This window comes from Ursus americanus, chromosome 18 (genome assembly GCF_024610735.1).
Source record: "Ursus americanus isolate L20-20 chromosome 18, mUrsAme1.1.p, whole genome shotgun sequence".
In the NCBI taxonomy this organism is placed as follows: domain Eukaryota; kingdom Metazoa; phylum Chordata; class Mammalia; order Carnivora; family Ursidae; genus Ursus; species Ursus americanus.
Genome location: NC_142144.1, coordinates 704,521 through 724,252, shown reverse-complemented (window position 1 = coordinate 724,252; position 19,732 = coordinate 704,521). Strand labels below are relative to the sequence as shown.

Genomic DNA, 19,732 nt, shown 5'->3' with positions numbered 1-19,732 from the left:
CCAGCACCAGGCCCTGCCCATCCATGAGTCACTGCCCTACCTCAGCCGGGGGGTTTTTCTGGTTCCTCGTGAAACGTCAGTTGCTCACCGTCTGCTGTGTGGCACCCAAGCCATGCTGCTCCTCTGCTGTCCTGCCTGCAGGGCCTGGACCTGCTGGAAGAGGGAGCAGGAAAGGAGCTGGCCAGTGGGCCCCACGGAGGACAGATCTCCCATCTGTCTGAGCAGCGTAAAGTGCCTGCCTGAGGGGGCATGTGGGGAGCTAGGCTGCTTAACGCTGGTATCGCCTCACTGCTGGGGTGAGGCTGGGATGCCGGGGTGGGGACTGAATGGTAAGACCCGTGCTGGGCACTCCGCCGTTTCCAGGGCCAGGCAGAGACAGCTGGAAGAGGCAGCTGAGCTGGCCTTGCGGGCTGGACGGGTCCCGGGGCCAGCCCTCCCCTAACCCAGGGTGACCGTCCACAAGGCAAGCCCTGTCTCTGGGCGTGGGTGGACAGGTCATTGGTCTGACTGTGCAGGCCCTCAGGTGGGCCAGCTTCCTGGCCCCTGAGCCATGGCCTGCCACCACAGAGGATGACCCCACCCAGGCCGGCCGCAGACACCTGTCGGACCAGTCAGGGAGGCTGTGGACTGCCAGGTGCTACGACTGAGGAGGAGCCCCTCTGGTTCTTGGCTTCCTCCCAGCTGAGCAGTGAGGGTCCCGATCCCATCCTGACCATTCTTGACACACCCCATTGTGCTGTGCCCACAGTCAAGGTCACCGTGCTGGCCCAGGGGCCACAGCCAGGCAGATGTGAAGGGGGAGGTGGCCTCTACTGGGGGTGACCAGGGAGCCCCAGGGAGCTGCTGGGCAATCCCCGTGTGTGAGTGAGGGTCTCCAGACCTGTGCTGAGCTCCTCCTTGGGACCTTGTGGGGCTGGCTGCTGCCCTGAACGGGGGCACGACAGACCCAGACCAGGCAGGAGGAAGGTGCGGGACAGATCGACATGGACACATGCACACTGTGGGTTGAGCTTCAGAAGAGCAGGACCCTCCGGGCTCTGAGCCAGGGAGGGTCCTGGCAGGTTACCTGGAAGGGGCGATGCTTGAGCTAAGAGTTGAAGCAGCAGCCCCCAGGTCAAGGCCAGAAGGCTTTCCTAGTGCGAAGTGGGGGGAGCATGAGAGTAGGGGTGGTGTGGAGGTGGGCCTGGCTCACCAGGGCGGGGAGAGGGACCCTGGTGAGCTATGAAGCCGAGCCTGGCTGGGGGACTGGTGGAGCTGGGTCCGGGCATGGGGGCGGGAGTGCCTCATCTCCTGCTGGGTTGGTGGTGCTGGTGGATCGAGTTGCAAGTGCTTTGTGGCTGAAAGGGGAACCCACACCTGCCTGCAGCCACCACCCGCCTCCCTGCTGACTCGTCTGTGCTCGGCCAGTAATGCGAGCCCCAGGAAGGGAGCCGCAGGGCGCCCTAGGTCCCCCCCAGCCCCTGGACATCCTCTGGCTGGGCATAGCTGCCCAGTCGAGCGGATGCAGGTAAGAGAGTCCTCGGGCTTAGGAAGGCTGGGGAGTGGGGGGGCCTGGAGCTGAGCAGGGGGGTCAGGGAGAGGGACCAAACAGCGGGACAGGCTGCTGCCCACCCGGCAGCCACAGGAACCCAGGCTGTGCTCAGACTCTGCCGGCCACCACCCACCCTCTGCAGAGGCCCAGGCCCCTGTCCTCTGGGGCAGGCTCCTGTTGCCAGGGCCCAACCATGCACGATAGTCTCAGAGGCAGGCAGGGTGGGCTGCAGCTCCCCTGCACGCCTCCCCCAGGATGCTACAGCCTGAGAGTCCCCGGGTCTCCGAGGAGGGGACAGCTGCTGGGTCCCGGCGGGGTGACTGCATCATCTGCTACTCAGCCTACGACCTCGCCGGGCACCTGCCACGCCGGCTCTACTGCGGCCACACCTTCTGCCAGGCGTGCGTGCAGCGGCTGGACGCTCCGGCTCCCGAGCAGCACTGGATCCCCTGCCCACAGTGCCGCCAGAGCACACCCACACCCCGTGGAGGGGTGGCCATGCTGGACCTCGACCTGGCCGCCTTCCTGGCCGTGAAGGCTGAGCGGGAGCTGTCTCGTGTGGAGCCCCCTGCGCCCCCCAAAGGCGGCACTGCCATCACTCGGCAGCCAGCCAGGCTCTGTCCCACCTTGGGCGCCCAGCCCCACTTCCCCCAGGCCAGGTGCTGCTGCGGCCGCTGCTGGGACGCCCCTGACAGTCCCGAGGTCTGAGTCCCGGCAGGGGAGCTGCTGCCCACCGCATGTCTCTACCTTGGAACCTCCAAGGGCAGCACAGGCAGCCCAGAGCAGCCTGAGGGCCGAGCATCCCGCGGCTGCCCTACACAGACTCCCCCAGACCGCAGCCTGAGCTTGGGGGCTGTGCCCCTGGTACTATGACACTCTTTGAGACGCGGGTGACCTCCTGCTTGTCTTGGCCAGGATTCCAGGGCCTCAAACTAGCCTGACCGTGTGCAGGGGGAGGGTGCTGCTGTCAGAGTCACCTGCAAGCCCAGCCCAGGCCTGGACTCAGCTCAGAGGATGCCTCCATAGGTCTCCGGCTGCAGGCCAGAGGGTCGGGGCCTGGCCAAGTCTGTACCTGGTCATGCTGGAACCCATCTCCCCTTCCCTGTAAAAAGTCTCAGAGTTGAGAGCCAGAGCAGGGACAGAGCCACCTCCTTCATCCTTGGCTTGCGAAGCATCCCTGTGAAGTTCACTCATTCAACAAAGTGCGCTGAGCACCAACTAGGCCCTGGGCACTGTTCCCGGAGGGTCTCCTGCAGGCCCAAAGTCCCTGCCATGACAGGTGTCCGGGGAGAGGACCCTGGGTGGGGCTCGCTCTAGGACCAGAGAGGGTGGGGGCCTGCCTGAGGTTGCACAGCTCCGCAGAGCCACTCCCACACGAGGCCTTTTCCTGGCCCTCAGCTTCCTCCTGCCTCACAGGGGTCACCACACAGACCCTTCCCAGGGGCCAGAGCAGGTGCTGGAGGCTATGGACACAGACACTCCCCCAAGTCAGGCTGCAATATCCCCATCACCATCCAGACAGGAGCTGTCACACGGTCACCCAGGAGCCTCTGGGAGGGACTGCTGGGCCTGCCCCGGGCAGTGGGTGCAGGACAGGGAGGGACAAGAAAATTTGCTGAGAGGACAGTCAGGAACCTCCTCGTTCTCTGGGGCAAAGTCCCCCAGGCACACAGCGATTGGTGGGCAGCAGCTAGACCAGGCTGCTGTGGCCAGCAGGCCCCCTGGGGAGACCAGGCCCAAGAGGGAGGGGGAGGAGCATGCCCCAGCAGGGGCAGCAGGAAGGGGGCTGACCCCAAGAGGCACCTCCAGCCATGGGGCCAGTCAGGACCATTGTCCTGGGGGAGTGAACAGGGCGGGCTGAGTCTGCGGGTCCAGGTGGGGTGGGCAGTGGGCTGGGCGGCAGGGCGGCCCGGGGGGTAGGTCCTGCCCCCCCCCCCAGCTTGCAGATGGAGGTACAACACCCTCCACCGTTCCTGCCCACTGCTGGGGTTGAGCCCGCTGGGAGCATGGCTGGGCCCAGCCCTGCCCTGAACCCGGATCTGAACTGGATGACTTCAGGGACTAGGGCCCTCCCCACCCACCTGGTGCAAAGGGCTTCCCTCCCACCATCTGATGGGGTAGGGACGACCACAGTACAGTGCGCAGAGCTTGGGGCCTCCAGGCCGACCAGCCAGAGCACCAGCATCCTGCCCTGGGCGGGCAGCGTGCAGTGACTGGTCGCCTCGCACAGGCATCCACTCATGGAAGTCCTGCACGAAGGAGCCCTGGCCTGGCTCAGGGCCTGTGCAGGGAGAAGCCCCACTCTAAGAGGGCTGGGCCGGGGGCCGGGAGCACCTGCCCCAGGGTGATAGTGGAACCGCACAAGGCAGGCACCTGGGGTTACGACAGGTACCCCTCAGGGCCCTCGACTCCTGGGTAAACATTAATGGGGCTCAGTACACAGCAGGTCATGTGTGCGCTCAGCAGATCTTTGACCGGCAGTTGCTCCCGCCCTGTGTCTCCTCCCCGCAGGTGCCCCCTCACTACCCTCACAGGTAGGAGCTTCTAGAACGAGGTGGGGGCCCGGGGACGCCAGGACGAGGGCTGGGTGACCTCCTGGCCCAGGGCTTAGGCCCCACCCTGAGCCTCCCCGAGCCGAAGACGAAAGACAGGAGGGAGGGGTGACAGAAAGCTGCCCAGGACCTGGACCCCGGGGACTGGGAGGGAGCTGGGGGAGAAGACCAGAGAGGGGATCCAGACACAGAGGGTTGAAGAGAGGAGCCTTGGGGGGGGGGGCCCAAACCCCTTGCCCTGCCCCCATCACTGGGGGTGCGGCCCTTATCAAGTGGAGACGTCACCGTTTGGTATCAAATACCAAAGTCTAAGCTGGGACCATCTGCAGTGTCCCGATGACACCTGAGAGGAAGGTTGCTGGGTTCCCTGCTCCTAGGCACTTCCAGCACCCGGCACCCTGTGCCCTGGGCCACCCACCAAGTCTTCTTCCAGTCAGGACCAACAAGGGAGCCAGGGAGCCAGGGCCCCCTCGACTCTGCCCCCGAAACTGGACTGGGCTCGCCTGACAACTGCCTGAGGTCACTGTAGCCATCCCCTGTAGACGAAGGAAGCGGGAAGTCTCCAAGGCCAGCAGGGGGTGGGGAGGGAAGACAGATCCCGGGTTAGAGGACCCCAGGAGGACCCGGTGGGGCAGGGGGAGGACACGTGTCTGACCTGCCTTTCCCCCCAGCAGATCCAGGCTTGGGCCTGGGTCTGTCCCTGCCAGAAATCCATGCCGAATTCCCTCACGGGTGGCCAGGTCCCCCCCCTTACTCTGGACACAGTTGGCCTGGTGGACCGGAGTCTGGGAAATGCAGGTACCAGGAGCCCCAGGGCACCAGGCCTCAGCCTGCCTCTCTGCCTACCCATCCAGCCCCTGATCCGTCGCTCTGTGTAAGTGGGGAGGGGGCTCCCGCCCATCTTCTGGAGAGCCCACAGGGGCTCGTGACAATTCTGGTCAGGGCCAGACAAGCTGGAGGCCCCCTTTCCTCTCTGCTTCCTGTTCCTGCCTCTTACCCCAAACCCCTCTACCATAGTCCCCTCCACACCCTCTCGCCCCCACCTGAGAGTATCCTTGGCCCTACTTCACCTTGGCTCCTGCAGGGACCCCCAGTTCTGCCCCAGTCTTGGAAGAGGGGGAAATGGACCCCTGGGCCCTCCCTCAGCTGAAGGACACTGGCCAGTCCTGGAAAGGTAGGTCTGGAGGTGCTGGGGAACTGACCAAATGGGGTTCTGACTCCCCACGGTCTGAGTGTGGAGAGGGTCCTTGGGGAGAGAGAGCAGGAAAGAGGTTTGCCTCAACAGGCCATATAGAAACCTGTCATGCAGACCAGCACCCCACGGATCCTTGTCCCTCAGCTCTGCTGCCTGTCATGTCTGGAGATGAGAGTCACCCCTGCCCAGCCTGCCCCTCCTTCTCCCGCCTAACAACCATTAGGTTTCAGGGAGGTCCCAGGGGCAGTTGGCTTGGCCATTCTGCAAAGGAACAGAGAAGGGACCCAGACCCTGCCCTGGGGGACAAGGAGGCAGACCCAGGCCCTGCCCTGTGCAGGGACTAAGAAGGGGGGGCCCAGTCCCTGCCCTGGAAGGAGACAGAGGAAGGGGACTGGGAGGAGTGCCAGGCAGGGCAGGGCTAGGTGGGGGCTGGCTGAGGAGAACCCTGCCCTGTGTCCTCAGAGCTCAGCGTGGCCGGAAGGGTGCTCCGGGTGGTCACTGGCTTCCTCAAGGCCTGTGGGCTCCTGGGAAACCTCTACCTTTTCATCTGCTCCCTGGACATCCTCAGCTCGGCCTTCCAGCTGCTGAGCGGTGAGTGATCAGAGGTCCGGGGTGGGGCGGGCAGCCAGCCCTGCACAGTCTCAGTGCACCTCTCTCTGGACATAGGCAAAATGACTGGAGACATCTTCAAGGACAACGTGGTGCTGTCCAACCCTGTGGCTGGACTGGTCATCGGTGTGCTGGTCACAGTTCTTGTACAGAGTTCCAGCACGTCCTCCTCCATCGTGGTCAGCATGGTGGCCTCCAAATGTGAGTGCCCCGCCCCCCCGGGCTGGTGGTGGGTGGGCAGAGTACGGGAGGCTCATGCAGCGCCCCCACAGTGCTGACCGTCCAGGCGTGTGTGCCCATCATCATGGGCGTCAACGTGGGCACGTCCATCACCAGCACCCTGGTCTCGATGGCACAGTCAGGGAACCGGGATGAGTTTCGGAGGTGAGTGGGGGGAGGGGAGGGCCGGTGCAGCAAGCAAGCCCCCGGCTGAGGCCACCGACCACTCTGCTCCACGCGGCAGGGCCTTTGGCGGCTCGGCCGTACACGGCATCTTCAACTGGCTCACGGTGCTGATCCTGCTGCCACTGGAGAGCGCCACGGCCCTGCTGGAGAGGCTCAGCGCCCTGGCTCTGGGCGCCAGCAGCCTGCGGCCCGGGGGGCAAGCGCCCGACATCCTCAAGGTGCTCACGAAGCCTCTCACACAGCTTATCGTGCAGGTGAGGACAGCCGCGGCCGGGGGGGGCGGGGGGGGGCTCTGTGCCCGCGCGGCTGGGAGTGCCACGGCCCTGGGGGGGGGGGCGCTGCGCTGGGCGGGGGAGGGCACAGTGGTCTGGGCTGCGGGCATCTGCGTCCCAGGTGAGCCCTGAGGGTCCGGTACACGGTCACAACCCCTCTGTCCCCCAGCTGGACACTGATAGGATTGCAAGCAGTGCCACGGGGAACGCCACCAACAGCAGCCTCATTAAGCGATGGTGTGGCACCAGGGAGGTGATGGTGAGGTGCCTCGGACCCCAGCCTCTGACCTGCTGAACTGCTCAGGCCGCCGGCCCTGGGCCCGTCCTGAGTCTGCCCTGCCTCGCCTCCCCAGACTTCGGGGAACAGCAGCGACTGCGGATCGACCGGCTCCGGCCCCTGCCCTGAGAGCAACAGCTCCACTGTGCTGGAGCAGCTGCCCTGTGAGGCCCCCAGCCCCCCGGCCCGTCCCCGTCCCCGTCCCCGCCTGCCCCCGGAGCTGCTCTGGGCTCACCGACCCTGCCCCGCCCCCAGGCCACCACCTGTTTGTGGGGACCGCACTCACGGACCTGGCCGCGGGCTTCATCCTGCTGGCGGCCTCCCTGCTCCTGCTCTGCACCTGCCTCCTGCTCATCGTCAAGCTGCTCAACTCTGTGCTGCATGGCCGCGTGGCCCAGGCCGTGAGGAAGGTCATCAATGCTGGTGCGGCCAGACCGGGGACACGGGGACGTGGGCTGGGGGGGATGCCGGACAGAGGATGACCCACCCCCCCCCCCGTAGACTTCCCCTTCCCGTTCGGCTGGCTCAGCGGCTACCTGGCTGTCCTCGTGGGCGCCGGCCTGACCTTTGTGCTTCAGAGCAGCAGTGTCTTCACGGCGGCCATTGTGCCGCTCATGGGTGAGCGCGGGGGACAGGCCCAGGGCTCTGGGCCGTGGGGGCAAGAGCTCAGGCCTCGGTACTGACCCCTGGCTCCCCCAGGGGTCGGGGTGATCAGCCTGGAGCGGGCGTACCCTCTCTTCCTGGGCTCCAACGTTGGCACCACCACCACAGCCCTGCTGGCTGCCCTGGCCAGTCCTGCGGACATGCTGCTCAGTGCCCTCCAGGTACCACCTTCCCTTTCCTCCTCCTGGCCCCCCAGCCCGTCCCACTCTCACCCCTGGCCTGGGCCTTCCCCTTGGGCTCAGTTCCTTCCTGTACAGCCCCGCGTCCAGCTTGGCCATGGCCCAGACTCTCCTGGGACCCACCACTGGCTGCCCGATCAGACCTGCAGCCTCCTCGAACCCTAGGGATCCTTTGGACATCTCTTGGACCTCCAGCCCCACTCTTCCTCTCCTGGGACCAGGTCATCTCAAGGGTCTTGGGGTGCCTGCTCTTCCTTTCTGGCAGCCCCTGCCCAAACGACCTAGAGGAATCCTTGCCCTCCACCCCCACCCCTGTGCTGCTAGCTGCATTCCTTCAAGGCATCCTGGCCCTGGGGGCCTCAGCCCCTCTATTCCACCACCTCTGGGGTGCACCCTCCCCTCAACAGCCATCTAAACCCAACAGGTCCCTACCTGGACAACCTGCCGTCTTCCTGCCAAAGCCCTGCCTCACCTGTGCTGGGTGCTCCAAGCTGCCCTTGCCCACAATTCCGCTTCCAGGATACCTCCCTCTGGTTCCCTAGCTCTGTGCCCCACACCCAGTCCCATTCAGTCCTGCTAATTCCATCTCTAAGTCACCCTTTCTGTGGTCCGCTGCCCTGGCTTGAGTTCCTGCCTAGGTGTCCAGACAGGTGCAGTTCCTGAAAGCCCAGATCTTGCTGGGCTTCTGCTCACAAGCCCTCCCTACCACCCTCCTGCATTTTTGCTTCTGCTCAGTGCACTCAGACCTTCTCAGTGCAGGGCCCTGGTCCATCCCCTCCAGGAAGCCCTCCGGATTGCACCTTCCACACCGACTCCTCGAGGCCAGCAGCCCCTGGAGGGCCTATGTTCCCCGCACGTGTGGCCCTGCACCTCCTCCCCACAGCAGCCAGGCCAGAGCCCAGGACTGAGTGGCCAAGTCCACTCACGGATAAGCAGGAGTGGGGTCACTAGCCATAAGGTGTGGGCAAGCTAAGCCGGCCCAGGGGAGCAGACCCATGTGGTCACTGGTGATGTAGTTACCACTCCGGGGTGCTAGACTGGGCTCCCAACCGCGAAGCGTGTTGGGTGGGGAGTGGGGTGGTACTGGAGAAGCAGACCCATATCTGGCTGGAACCTGCCCTTCTAGGTGGCTCGTTGTGGCCAACAAGCGAACCCCAAACAGGCTTCAGACTTAGTACCCTTTTTGCTGGGGCAGGGGCAGGGGGTGGGGGGTGAGGAGGAGGAAGAGGAGCAGGTGTCCTGGGTGGCCTCGGGGGACCTGTGTGCCATTGCGCCAGGCTCCTAACCCCCGCCTGCCCTCTGGACCTCTAGGTTGCCCTCATCCACTTCTTCTTCAACGTGGCTGGCATCCTGCTGTGGTACGTGGTGCCCGTCCTGCGGCTGCCTATCCCGTTGGCCAAGCGCTTCGGGGACCTGACCGCCAAGTACCGCTGGGTGGCCGTTGCCTATTTGCTGCTCAGCTTCCTGCTGTTGCCCCTGGCTGCCTTTGGGCTCTCCCTGGCAGGAAGCACGGTGCTGGCCGCAGTCGGGGGACCCCTGGTGGGGCTGGGGCTCCTCATCACCCTCATCAGCGTCCTGCAGCGGCACCGGCCGGCCTGGCTGCCCCGCCGTCTGCGGTCCTGGGCCTGGCTCCCACTCTGGCTCCGTTCTCTGGAGCCCTGGGACCACCTGGTCAGCCGCTGCTGCCCCTGCAGGGTCTGCAGCCCCCCTCGGGCCGCTGCCAAGGAGGCCCACTGCTATGAGAACCCTGAGGTCCTGGCCTCCCAGCAGTTGTGAAGGGGGGTACCCCCTCTTCACTGACTCCTGGGTGCCCTGGGGGATCCCCGTAGCAGAAGACCTCGGAGTCACCTGGCTTGCCTTCTTTGCAAATAAACAAGGCTATGACCCAGGTGTGAGTGGTCTTCACTGCCCTGCCTGCAGAGGCCCCCTGACCGGGCCCCGAGGCGGACTGGAGGTGCACAAGCGGTAGCTGTCCCCCAGTTAACACTCAGGACAGACTGAAGCCCGAGTGCGCGCGGGCACACAGCTAACCCCGGAGTTCCAGGCTGTAACTCTGTTTCTCTCCTGAGTCCCTGGGGACAGAAGGCGCCAAGTGGCGGCCAGCCTGGAGCGTGGAGATATCCTTCAGAAAGAATCTGTGGCTGGACGTGGCTGGGACCCTTCACCCTGGGTGAAGGAGGGAGGAGCCACCGGCTCCCACGCCCCACCACCTGCAGAGGATGCACTCTACTGAGCCAGGTGGTGCTGGCAGCCCCTCCAGGGACCGGCCTCACGGGTCCCACAGATGCCCAGGGAATGCGGAGGGGAGGAGTGAGGACCTGGAGGCCCCAGGGCCCCCCCCCCCGTACTGACCACCCTCCCCCCAATGGGCAGGGCGCAGGGCAGTGTCCAGGTGAGACACAGGCATACGGCTGCCATGGGCCAGCAGAACAGGTACTCAGCGCCCCCCACCCCAGCAAGACCCACCAGGAAGTGGGTCCTGCCGGCCACCCCTAGAGCTGCCCGCACCTGGAGCCCATGCCACCATGCCACCCCAAACCCCTCAGCCGTGAGGCGGACGAAGGTCAGGTGAGGGAGGGTACGTCCCCCCATGGGGACTCCTGCCCACCCCCTGCCTCTCCCCATGGCGGTAAGTCATGTCTGCCTGCCAGCGGGTAAGGGAACTGCCCCCTTCCAGCCCAGGGCTTCCCACAACACGCCTCCCCCAAAATACCATGAGGAGAAAAGAAAGCTTCTTCAGTAGGATTCAGTGTGCCGCCCAGACCTTATGCGCTGAGGGGCACACACCCACAGACCAGAGGTGGAGGGGACCTGGGCAGGGGTTTGGCTCGCCCCAGTTCTCAGTATGCTGCTATGGGCAGTAACCTCCTTATCCAGGGAATGCTGCCTCCTCCCCAGCCCTCCAGTTTCACCCACCAGACCCAGTGAGGGGAGAGGAGGCCTGGGGCACTCTGGGGCCAATGCTTGCCCCTGGTCCTGCCCTCAGTCCCTTCAGCCGCCCCCCCCCCCCCCCGTCTCCCTGCTCCTCTCAGTGCCCTCCCTCTTCATGTTCCCTGTCCCCCCAAACAAGCTTCCAGGCCTCCTAGGCCTGGGGTTCGCTGCCCACCAAGGGTGGTAGCTGCCTGTCTGCGGCTCATGGGAGCACGACCCCGGGGCCGCTCATACACCCCAGCTTGCCCCCACCAAACTGACTTCTATGACCTCAGGATGCTCCTAGGGGTGGACATCAGCCTCACGCTCCTTCTGATGAAAGTTCTCTGAGGTGGGGCTGGGCCTGGATAGCTCCCTGGGGGGACAGGTGCGGTGCTTTCCCTCCCTACAGTGGGGACACAGAGAGAGGGGAAGAAAGTACTCCATGCACCCCTCCTTCCGGGGCGGGTGAGGCCGCCCACAAAGGCCGACTGCGGGTCCTTTGAGGCCGTGAACGACTGTCTGCCTGCTGCCCCTGCCTGGCGGTAACGCACCCTCCCGCTGGGACCATGGCCACGAGTAAACAGAGCCTTCATTTGTGGATGCCGCCAACAGCTGCAGGCTGGGGCGGGAGGGCCCGGCGCCCAGCACTCCCACAGCCCCTGCCCAGGCTTCCCTGCATGTCTGGCCCTTTCTGCCCTGCATCCCTCCTGGCCACAGACTCCTACTGGGCCCAGGCTACTGGGGCTGGCCTCCTGCCCCATGCAGGCCCACCTCTCCACAGTGTGGCAGAACACCCTTGGTTCAGGGTGGGGTTCTGTAGGGCCTCCCCCAACCAGCCCTGTACGGCAGCAGCCACTGTGCTCCTTGGGCTCACCCCTGAAAGCCACAGGGAGACGTCCATGGTCTTGTTCTCAGTGTCCATCTCCCTGAGGCCATGGGAGGGTCAAAGTGGACAACCTGGTGTCTCATAGTTCTGGGGCTCACACCCGGGCAGAAAGTGGGAATCTCAGGCCACGGAGCTGGGGGTAGGGGATGAGCAGAGGCGGCTTTGACAAACACCTCATTGACTCACTGGGGGAAACATCCGAGCTTCTCGCTTTCTCACCGGATTGATTCGTGCATTTATGACTGCCGCAGAGCCTGGGCCTTGCCGGCTGCCGCTTGGGCGGCTAAGCTAACTTTGCAGGGCACAGTGAGGAAACCAAGGATGCCCGTGCACACGCTGAGCCTGGAAGACCTGCGGGCCACAGCAGCGAGGCCCACCTTCCTGCACAGGTATGCGGGGGAGGGGGCCGGCTCCCTACGGCCCTGCCCGAAACACTGGCACTCTGCCGTGCTGACTCACCCTCCAGGCCAGGACTGCGGGTCCGGGAGCAGCGCAGCGGCAGACCACTCTCCCAGGGATGGGCATGCTAATAATCTCTACGCCAGCCGCTGCTTGTCCCAACAATTTCATCCACAGATTCGGGGTCGGACGTCGCATCCCACTATACGTTTTAGGGCCGCGTGTGTGCCGTAACACCGTAGTACTGAGTGTGGTACGGTACTATCTGAAGAGAGTGCTTTCCTTTTAGGGAAAAACAGAACCACGTATTGCCCCCAACACCCGTGGGGTAAAAAGCTCACGGAGAAAACTGCAATCTAGAGAGGCTCCTGGGACCAGCAAGGGACACCGTTCGAGGGAGACCCAAGGGCGTGACCGAGTCGTTTGAAAATGTTAACAACACACACCGCAAGTGCGATTTTTAAAGCGATGGATTGAAGGTGCGACCACAGGTCACTTAACTGCTTTTCGTTCATAGACTTTCCCCCTCCGAACATTAGGGAAAAGCCAAAGCGTCTGCCAGCGCAGGTATGGCTGCGGTAGCGGGGGCAGGGAGCCCGCAGGTCGGGGTCGGAGGCCCGCCCGCGTCTCCACGCAGCTCTGCGCGTTCCTGGGGCCGAGGCACCAGGCGACCGGCGCGGGGCCAGCGCCGTCTCCACAACAAGTGCGCGGCAGCCCGGCCGGCCCCCGCCCTCCCCGCCCCTCTCCGGGCCCCGGGGGCAGCGGCCCCACGTGCTCCCTCACCTGACCGCCACCGGGGGCGGGCGTGCGGACCGGGGAGGGCAGCAGGCCGCCCCCTCCTCCGCGCCGAGACCCCTCGTTTCGTACCCCCAGGTCCCCGGCAGCCGCCCCGGAGAAGGCGCTCGGCGGGCCGGGCCCGCGCGCTCGCCCCCCGGGGCTGCAGAGTCTCCCGCTCGCGTGCGCGCCCGGGCCGCGAGGGCACAGCTCCGCGCCGCCGCCCCACCTGCATTTCCCGGGGCGCCGACCCCCGGGCTGCGCAACCCCCGCCCCTCGGCCCGGCCGGGAGACCCTCCCCGGGAGGCCCGCCCCGCCCGCGCGCGTCCCCGCGGCACTGCGGCGGTTACCAGGACGCCGGCCCTCGGTCGGCGTGCTCTCCGGGGCCAGCCAATGAGGGGGCAAATCAATCATTTGAACCAGCCAATGGACGGAGCACTGCAGCGCGAGGGAGGGGGTTTTGATAGGGGGAGCGGAGGCCGAGGCGGACCAATAAAGAGCGAACGGCGTTGGGAAGGTGGGCGTTAGGCGGCCGGATTGACGGGAAAGGCAGCCAATCAAATCAGGACGCTGGCCAGCCTCGTTCTGGCAGCCCAATAGGAGGCTGGCGGGGGCGGGCGCGGCGGATATATAAGCGCTGGCGGAGCGTCGGTTGTAGCACTCTGCGCGCCCGTTCCTCCGGTCTTGCGTCCGTCCTTCCGCCAGCGCCGCCGCCGCCGCCGCCGCCGCCATGAGGGAGATCGTGCACCTGCAGGCCGGCCAGTGCGGCAACCAGATCGGCGCCAAGGTGGGCAGTGGGGCGCCTGGCGCCCGGCGCGGGTGACTCGGGCGGATGGGCGGGCGGCAGAAAAGATGGCGGCAGCGGGCGGGTGGGCGGGCGGCCACCCGCATTGCGGCCCGGCACGGGGTCGGAGCCGGGGCTGCGGCGCGGGCCCCCGGGGACGAACCTGACCTGGCGGCGGCGGCGGCAGCGACAGAGGCGGCGGCGTGGGGGGAGGGGAGGGCCGCGCCCATCCGGGGCGGGGCCGGGTCCGGGCACCGCCGGCGTGACTCAGCCCGGGCCCGGCCCGCCTGCGTCCCTCGCAGTTCTGGGAGGTGATCAGCGACGAGCATGGCATCGATCCTACCGGCACTTACCATGGCGACAGCGACCTGCAGCTGGAGCGGATCAACGTGTACTACAACGAGGCCACCGGTGAGACACCACGCCCCTTCCCCAACTCCTTCCTGCTTTCCCGCGGCCTTCCCCTCGCTGACGGCCTCTTCCCCCCCTCCCTCCACCCGCCCCAGGTGGCAAGTACGTGCCCCGCGCTGTGCTCGTGGACCTGGAGCCGGGCACCATGGACTCCGTGCGCTCGGGGCCCTTCGGGCAAATCTTCAGGCCGGACAACTTCGTTTTCGGTGAGCCGCGGGGTGGGGGCTGGGCGGCGTCCTGATAACCAGGACGGCTCAAAGGTCAAAGGGTGCCCAAGGTCACTGCCGTCAGCACCGCAGAGCTGAGGTCTTGATCCGTCTCCCCCCCCCCCCCCCCCCGGGCTGAAGCTCCCACCCCTGCACACCTCCTTTCCCTGGAGTCTCTCAGTCTCCTTCTAAAGCGGCTTTGGGAGGAAGGCCCAGCTGTCCACCCGCAGGGAAGGAGCCGGCAGATGTAATCTCTCTGCTACAGACATTGAGTTGGAGGCAGTGGAAGCTGTGTTTGCAGCTCATCTGTCCTTGAGAATTGGCAGGGGCTGCCTGTGGGAGGGGATGGCCTGTTAAGCCATCTTGGCCGGAGCTCTAATTTAATTTTTAAACGGGTAGGTCATTGCTTTATCAGTTTGGGGGTCCATTTGCTCTACCTGCAGGCTGAGCTCTGTGTGTCCACTGTGTTATTTGGGCTTTTTGGCACGGGTGACCAGTGGAGACCACATGCCCAGCAAAGAGTGACTGGCTGCCCTCTTCCAGGTCAGAGTGGTGCTGGGAACAACTGGGCCAAGGGGCACTACACAGAAGGCGCAGAGCTGGTCGACTCGGTGTTGGATGTTGTGAGAAAGGAAGCTGAAAGCTGTGACTGCCTGCAGGGCTTCCAGCTGACCCACTCCCTGGGTGGGGGGACTGGGTCTGGGATGGGTACCCTCCTCATCAGCAAGATCCGGGAGGAGTACCCAGACAGGATCATGAACACATTCAGTGTGGTGCCCTCGCCCAAAGTGTCGGACACGGTGGTGGAGCCCTACAATGCCACCCTTTCAGTCCACCAGCTCGTAGAAAACACAGATGAAACCTATTGCATTGATAATGAGGCCCTCTATGATATCTGCTTCAGAACCCTAAAACTGACCACACCTACCTATGGGGACCTCAACCACCTGGTGTCAGCCACCATGAGTGGGGTCACCACCTGCCTGCGCTTTCCTGGCCAGCTCAATGCTGACCTGCGCAAGCTGGCCGTGAACATGGTCCCCTTCCCCCGCCTGCACTTCTTCATGCCTGGCTTTGCCCCACTGACCAGCCGAGGCAGCCAGCAGTACCGGGCCCTGACAGTGCCTGAGCTCACCCAGCAGATGTTTGATGCTAAGAACATGATGGCTGCCTGTGACCCCCGCCATGGCCGCTACCTGACTGTGGCTGCAGTATTCAGGGGCCGCATGTCCATGAAGGAGGTGGACGAGCAGATGCTGAACGTGCAGAACAAGAACAGCAGCTACTTCGTGGAATGGATCCCCAACAACGTGAAGACGGCTGTGTGTGACATCCCACCCCGGGGGCTAAAAATGTCTGCCACCTTCATCGGCAACAGCACGGCCATCCAGGAGCTGTTCAAGCGCATCTCGGAGCAGTTCACCGCCATGTTCCGGCGCAAGGCCTTCCTGCACTGGTACACGGGCGAGGGCATGGACGAGATGGAGTTCACCGAGGCCGAGAGCAACATGAACGACCTGGTGTCCGAGTACCAGCAGTACCAGGACGCCACGGCCGAGGAGGAGGGAGAGTTCGAGGAGGAGGCCGAGGAGGAGGTGGCCTAGAGCTGTTACCTGGTAAAGCGCGTGGAAGCTGTGTGAACTCTTTATTCACTCACAACCTGTTCTCTGTGTGCACTTGCTCTCCTTCCTGTCTTGACGTCACATGCTGTACAGACGCCACCATTAAAGCATTTTCATAGTGTCTGGTGTCGCCTCTCCAGTTCCTTCTGATAGGCCTTGCGGGTACTGTTGCCAAACGTCAGCGCATAGTTGTCCTGCATGGCTGCAAGGGGCAGTGCTGCAGCTGAGCCCCTGGCCTTGCCACACACCCCCGTAGGGGTCAGCACAGGCTCGGGGCTGCCCTGGGCACCTGCCTCCTGCCTGGCCTGGCCTGTCCACAGTGAACCTCTGGAGGGCCAGTATGGTCTGGAAGCAGCTGGCCTTGTGTCTGTGGCTTTTTGAGTTCGAGGAGGGGTGAGCCCCTTCTATACTGGGGAAGAGAAGATGAGCGGGAAACCTGGGGCCATATAACTGGCCCTGTGCCAGTGGTACAGCATGGGCAGAGGGCACCCCAGTCACCCAGTTCCTCCCTAGAGTGGCCTGGTCACTGCGATCTTGTCTAGGAAGTAGGTGAGGGACCCACTGTGTACTTACATGGTATGAACCCCATGTAGAAAGGTATCAGGCCCTGGCTTCTGTAGATGGTGTTGCTAGGCCAGTGTGTCTTGGGCAGCCTCTTACCCAGGGCACAGATGGGATTTCTGAACAGGAACTGGAGAAACAGGCAGGTGCTGACATGTGCTGTCTTCCCCAGCTCATAACCAGTAAGCAGTAGGTCATGGTAGGGGCTGGGCTGCTATTCTGACAAGTAGCTAATGCTCAGGGTTCTCTTGGTCTTACTCGTCCCCACAGTGCTTCGGAGCAGGGAACCTAGGCCGGTCAGGAGAACGAGGCGGGTGCAGAGGGGGAGCAGCCTCCTCAGGCCAGGTGGCACCAAGGCTGCCCTTCACAGCCCCCTCCAGGGAAGCCAGCTGAGCCTTGCCCATGATCCTGCCTGCCCAGAGGTGTGGATGCCACTGTGCAGGCCATGCTGGGCATTTGGGAACAGGCCCAGGGGTGTCGTCCTCGTACCTGGTTCTTGTCGAACTCATCCATAGCCTGTGTGACACCATCGCGGTAATTCACCCCCATTACCCAGGCAAACCGAGGGACAAAGCCAGCATAGCCTAGAGGAGGAAGTGGTCAGGGTCCTGCCCCAGGCCCTGTCCACCTTCCCCTGGGCATACCCACCTGCTCCCAGGTGTGTCAGGGAAGTCTGTTCAGGCTCTTTCCTTTCCCTAAACGTTGTCAGCTACCTGCTGGGGCCAGGCGGCTGTGGGTGGACAGGAGTTTCCCAACTTGGGAGAAGCTAAGCTCTAGGAAACAGTTCTCAGGGCAGGGGCAGGGCTGTGGACAGATCCATGGGCAGTTCTCTTCACTTGCTCTCTCATCCTGCCTGGGCCCCTGGAACCTTGGAGTGTGCGTGGGGAGGGGGGGGTGAGTGTTCTCATACCCACGCCCTGGGCACCCACCTGAGATGGCTTTGCGTTGGATCAGGTTGGGGTGGTCCAGCTGAGGTAGCCTGTGGAACCTGCCCACATCCAGTGTCTCCTGCTGGTGAGCTGGGGGTGGGTATTCATCCCTCCTGCAGTGGTACAGCTGAGATGGAAGGAGAGCAAGTCACTGCTTCAGCCCCCACCTGGGTCTGGCTGGGGTGAGGCTTGGTCCCAGCACCTCTCCCAGTTACCTGGTCCTGCCCAGGGGCCTCGTGGACAGGGGTGGTGCTCTTCCAGCCCTCCTCCCCATATGCCAGCCGCAGGCCTGGGTGTCCAAAGTCTCTGGAGTCCCCCTTCCTGCCTGGTGGGCACGGAGGGTACGGGGGGTAGGGCATGAAGCCCGCAGGCAGCAGGACCTGCCTGGATACGTTCTCTATCCCTGGCGGCCTCTTCTGGGCATCCACCTCCTGGGATGGGAGCCGGCCCAGGATCTCAAAGTTCTTGTAGGGCTTCAGACCTGTGCGGACAGGGAGGGTATGAGTGACAACAGGCAGGAGGGGGAGCCTGGGGCAGGCAAGGCTGGTGGGCGGGCGGCTCACCAGTGTAGTGGGGGATGTAGGGCTCAGTCAGGTCACGGCAGGGGATCAAGGGTGGCTTGGACTTGCTGAAGTCCTCGATGAACTTGGGCTTGGATATGGGGGACAGCACGGAGCAGGGGCTCTTCTGCACGCTGGGGTCTGTGAGCAGCTGTGCTGTGGTGCGCCCATAGGTGTTCCCCACCTGGTAGCGCAGCTGCGGATAGAATCCCGCATAGCTGCAGAGGGAAGAGGAGGAGGAGGCGGGGCCCCTCGTGCAGGCTGTGGAGCCAGCCTGCAGGCCGCAGGCAAAGGTCCTTGAGCTCACCTACGGCATGGGAATCCCAGGCGCACCTTCCTCCTGAGGCTCTTGAGGCTTGAATGGCTGGCACAGGCCAAGCACTAAGAACAGGCCTGGCCCGCAGGTGGGATGCGCTGCCTCCTCACCATCAGGTTGCCATCTGCCCTCCACCCAGCCATCCTCAGACCAGGAGCTTAAGGATGAGGGAACGGGGAGCTCTGCCCCCGTGAAGCATTCACAGGGATGGTGACCGGGTCCAGGCCTGGACCGAGGCACAGCGCAATCTACACAAGGTGGTCCCACGGGGGGGGGGTGCGTTGCAGGACTTTTGCCACCCATGAGGCCAGGACTTGAGAGGCAGGTAGGAAGGCTGCTGGTAGGAGGTGATGGCTGAGCTGAGTGTTGTTTAGAGATACAAGGAAAGTATTGTAGGCCTCACTGTACCCCAAACGGGGTAGCACTGGGGCCAGTGTTATCACCCAAGCAGTGCGAATTGTTTTCTTTCAAAAAAAAAACCTGCCAGAGTGAATGCAGAATTGCTAGTCTGAGAGATAAGCAGGGCTAGGGCACCAAGGGTAAGAGCCCTTCTCTGTGTCGCATGGCCCGGCATTTCCCTTAGAACCACTGTGAGAAGTTGGGCCTGACTCCTTCCGGCCTTCCTTCCTTCCCAGGGATCTGTGTGTATGCACGTAGGTGTGCACATATACTCCACAGAGGGCTCGCTTTTGTTTTAGTTTTTACATGAGAGGAACCTAGCAAGGCAGCCTGGCGTCCCTGCCAGTCCGCCTCCTCTGGAGACTACCTCTTTAAGACACGCGGCGCTCTAGGGGGCATCCGGGGCTTACTTAGCCAGCCTCGGCCAGGCCAGCCGTTGGGCTGTCCCCAGTGTCCTGCTCTTCACAGGCATGTTGGCCATCTGGTGGGGCTCTCAGCACAGAGCGAGCAGGGAGGGTAGGGGTGAGGCCTCAGCAGCCTTGCCTTAGCACTCCTGCCTCAGGCCTCACCCCTACTCCCCAGCTCTGGTATTCTCTTCACAGGTGGCCTTGAGCCCTCAGGCCCCAGCCCCACTCCCCCTCCTCCGCAGACCTCAGCCTCCTCCAGGGCTCCAGCACTTACCCAGGGATATAGTGAGGTTCTGGCGTGAAGAGGTTGTGTTTCTGAGTAGCTGTCATCTTGCCTCAACAGTGCCTTTGATGGCTCCAGCCCCTTCCAGCTATCTGACTCCCCTCCCTCAGGAGTCCCTGTTGCCTGGAAACCATTGTGAAGGGGCCTGCCATTGTTGGGCCCTACCTGGTCCGGGACCCTTCCTTAACCCTGTGAGTGCTCCCGTTTTACAGGTGGAACTCCTAGGCCCAGACAGACAACAGGCTAGGAGTGTCAGCCTGAGGACCTCAGAGCTCAGAGCAGTGGGACAGCCATGTTGGCCCTGCTGGGAAGGGTTGGGTGGGATTGGGCCTGTACCCTTGCTGCCTCCAGGAGGCCAGAAACCAACTGAAAAGTCGCTTTCCCACCTCTGCGGGCATCCTGAGAGGCCTCATCGGGGAGCTGTTTGAGCTGCAGGGTTGTTGGGACTCTGTCCTGGAGAGACTTTCCCCTGGAACTGGGCACTGTTTTCCATTTCAAACAATACCTGACTTTATGTGTTTGTATAGGAATGACGTTCTACCTATAAAAACAAAGGAAAAGATGAGCAGATTCTAGTACACGTCAAAAAACACCAAAAA

General features: G+C 63.7%; 4 protein-coding genes and 1 pseudogene across 10 annotated transcripts; 4 read left to right on the top strand and 1 right to left on the bottom strand.

Annotated features, from left to right (window-relative positions):
- The first annotated feature begins 1,251 nt into the window (after window positions 1–1,251).
- On the top strand, window positions 1,252–2,437 carry RNF224 (ring finger protein 224). Its single transcript, XM_045803718.2, has one exon. The coding sequence runs from the start codon at window positions 1,787–1,789 to the stop codon at window positions 2,237–2,239; it is 453 nt and encodes a 150-aa protein (XP_045659674.1). The 5' UTR covers window positions 1,252–1,786; the 3' UTR covers window positions 2,240–2,437.
- Window positions 2,401–4,590, top strand: LOC148108532 (uncharacterized; annotated as a pseudogene). Its single transcript, XR_015727527.1, has 3 exons — window positions 2,401–2,421; window positions 3,452–4,065; window positions 4,461–4,590. The product of XR_015727527.1 is annotated as an uncharacterized LOC148108532 (transcript).
- SLC34A3 (solute carrier family 34 member 3) lies at window positions 4,560–9,573 on the top strand. 6 transcript variants are annotated; one of them, XM_087869158.1, is made up of 14 exons: window positions 4,561–4,602; window positions 4,755–4,881; window positions 5,168–5,257; window positions 5,741–5,869; window positions 5,945–6,088; window positions 6,160–6,271; window positions 6,351–6,546; window positions 6,734–6,823; window positions 6,918–7,005; window positions 7,097–7,264; window positions 7,343–7,459; window positions 7,541–7,665; window positions 8,465–8,641; window positions 8,995–9,573. In XM_087869158.1, exons 2-14 carry the CDS (start codon window positions 4,797–4,799, stop codon window positions 9,457–9,459), a joined length of 1,986 nt encoding a protein of 661 aa, XP_087725284.1. In that variant the 5' UTR covers window positions 4,561–4,602; window positions 4,755–4,796; the 3' UTR covers window positions 9,460–9,573. The 6 variants fall into 6 exon arrangements, 5 of the variants coding, with proteins under 5 accessions (XP_087725286.1, XP_087725284.1, XP_087725287.1 ...); XM_087869160.1 differs by lacking the exon at window positions 4,755–4,881 and having other exon boundaries at window positions 4,560–4,602; XM_087869159.1 differs by lacking the exons at window positions 4,561–4,602; window positions 4,755–4,881 and adding an exon at window positions 4,893–4,957.
- A 3,710-nt stretch (window positions 9,574–13,283) lies between these two features.
- On the top strand, window positions 13,284–15,799 carry TUBB4B (tubulin beta 4B class IVb). The gene is made up of 4 exons (XM_045803714.2): window positions 13,284–13,442; window positions 13,742–13,850; window positions 13,946–14,056; window positions 14,600–15,799. The coding sequence occupies exons 1-4, from the start codon at window positions 13,386–13,388 to the stop codon at window positions 15,658–15,660; spliced, it is 1,338 nt and encodes a 445-aa protein (XP_045659670.1). The 5' UTR covers window positions 13,284–13,385; the 3' UTR covers window positions 15,661–15,799.
- Window positions 15,741–19,465, bottom strand: CIMIP2A (ciliary microtubule inner protein 2A). The gene is made up of 7 exons (XM_045803715.2): window positions 19,125–19,465; window positions 17,732–17,946; window positions 17,384–17,649; window positions 17,169–17,295; window positions 16,729–16,823; window positions 16,252–16,369; window positions 15,741–15,880 (listed from the first exon to the last, which is right to left on the bottom strand). Exons 1-7 carry the CDS (start codon window positions 19,178–19,180, stop codon window positions 15,792–15,794), a joined length of 966 nt encoding a protein of 321 aa, XP_045659671.2. The 5' UTR covers window positions 19,181–19,465; the 3' UTR covers window positions 15,741–15,791.
- Between the last annotated feature and the right edge of the window lie 267 nt (window positions 19,466–19,732).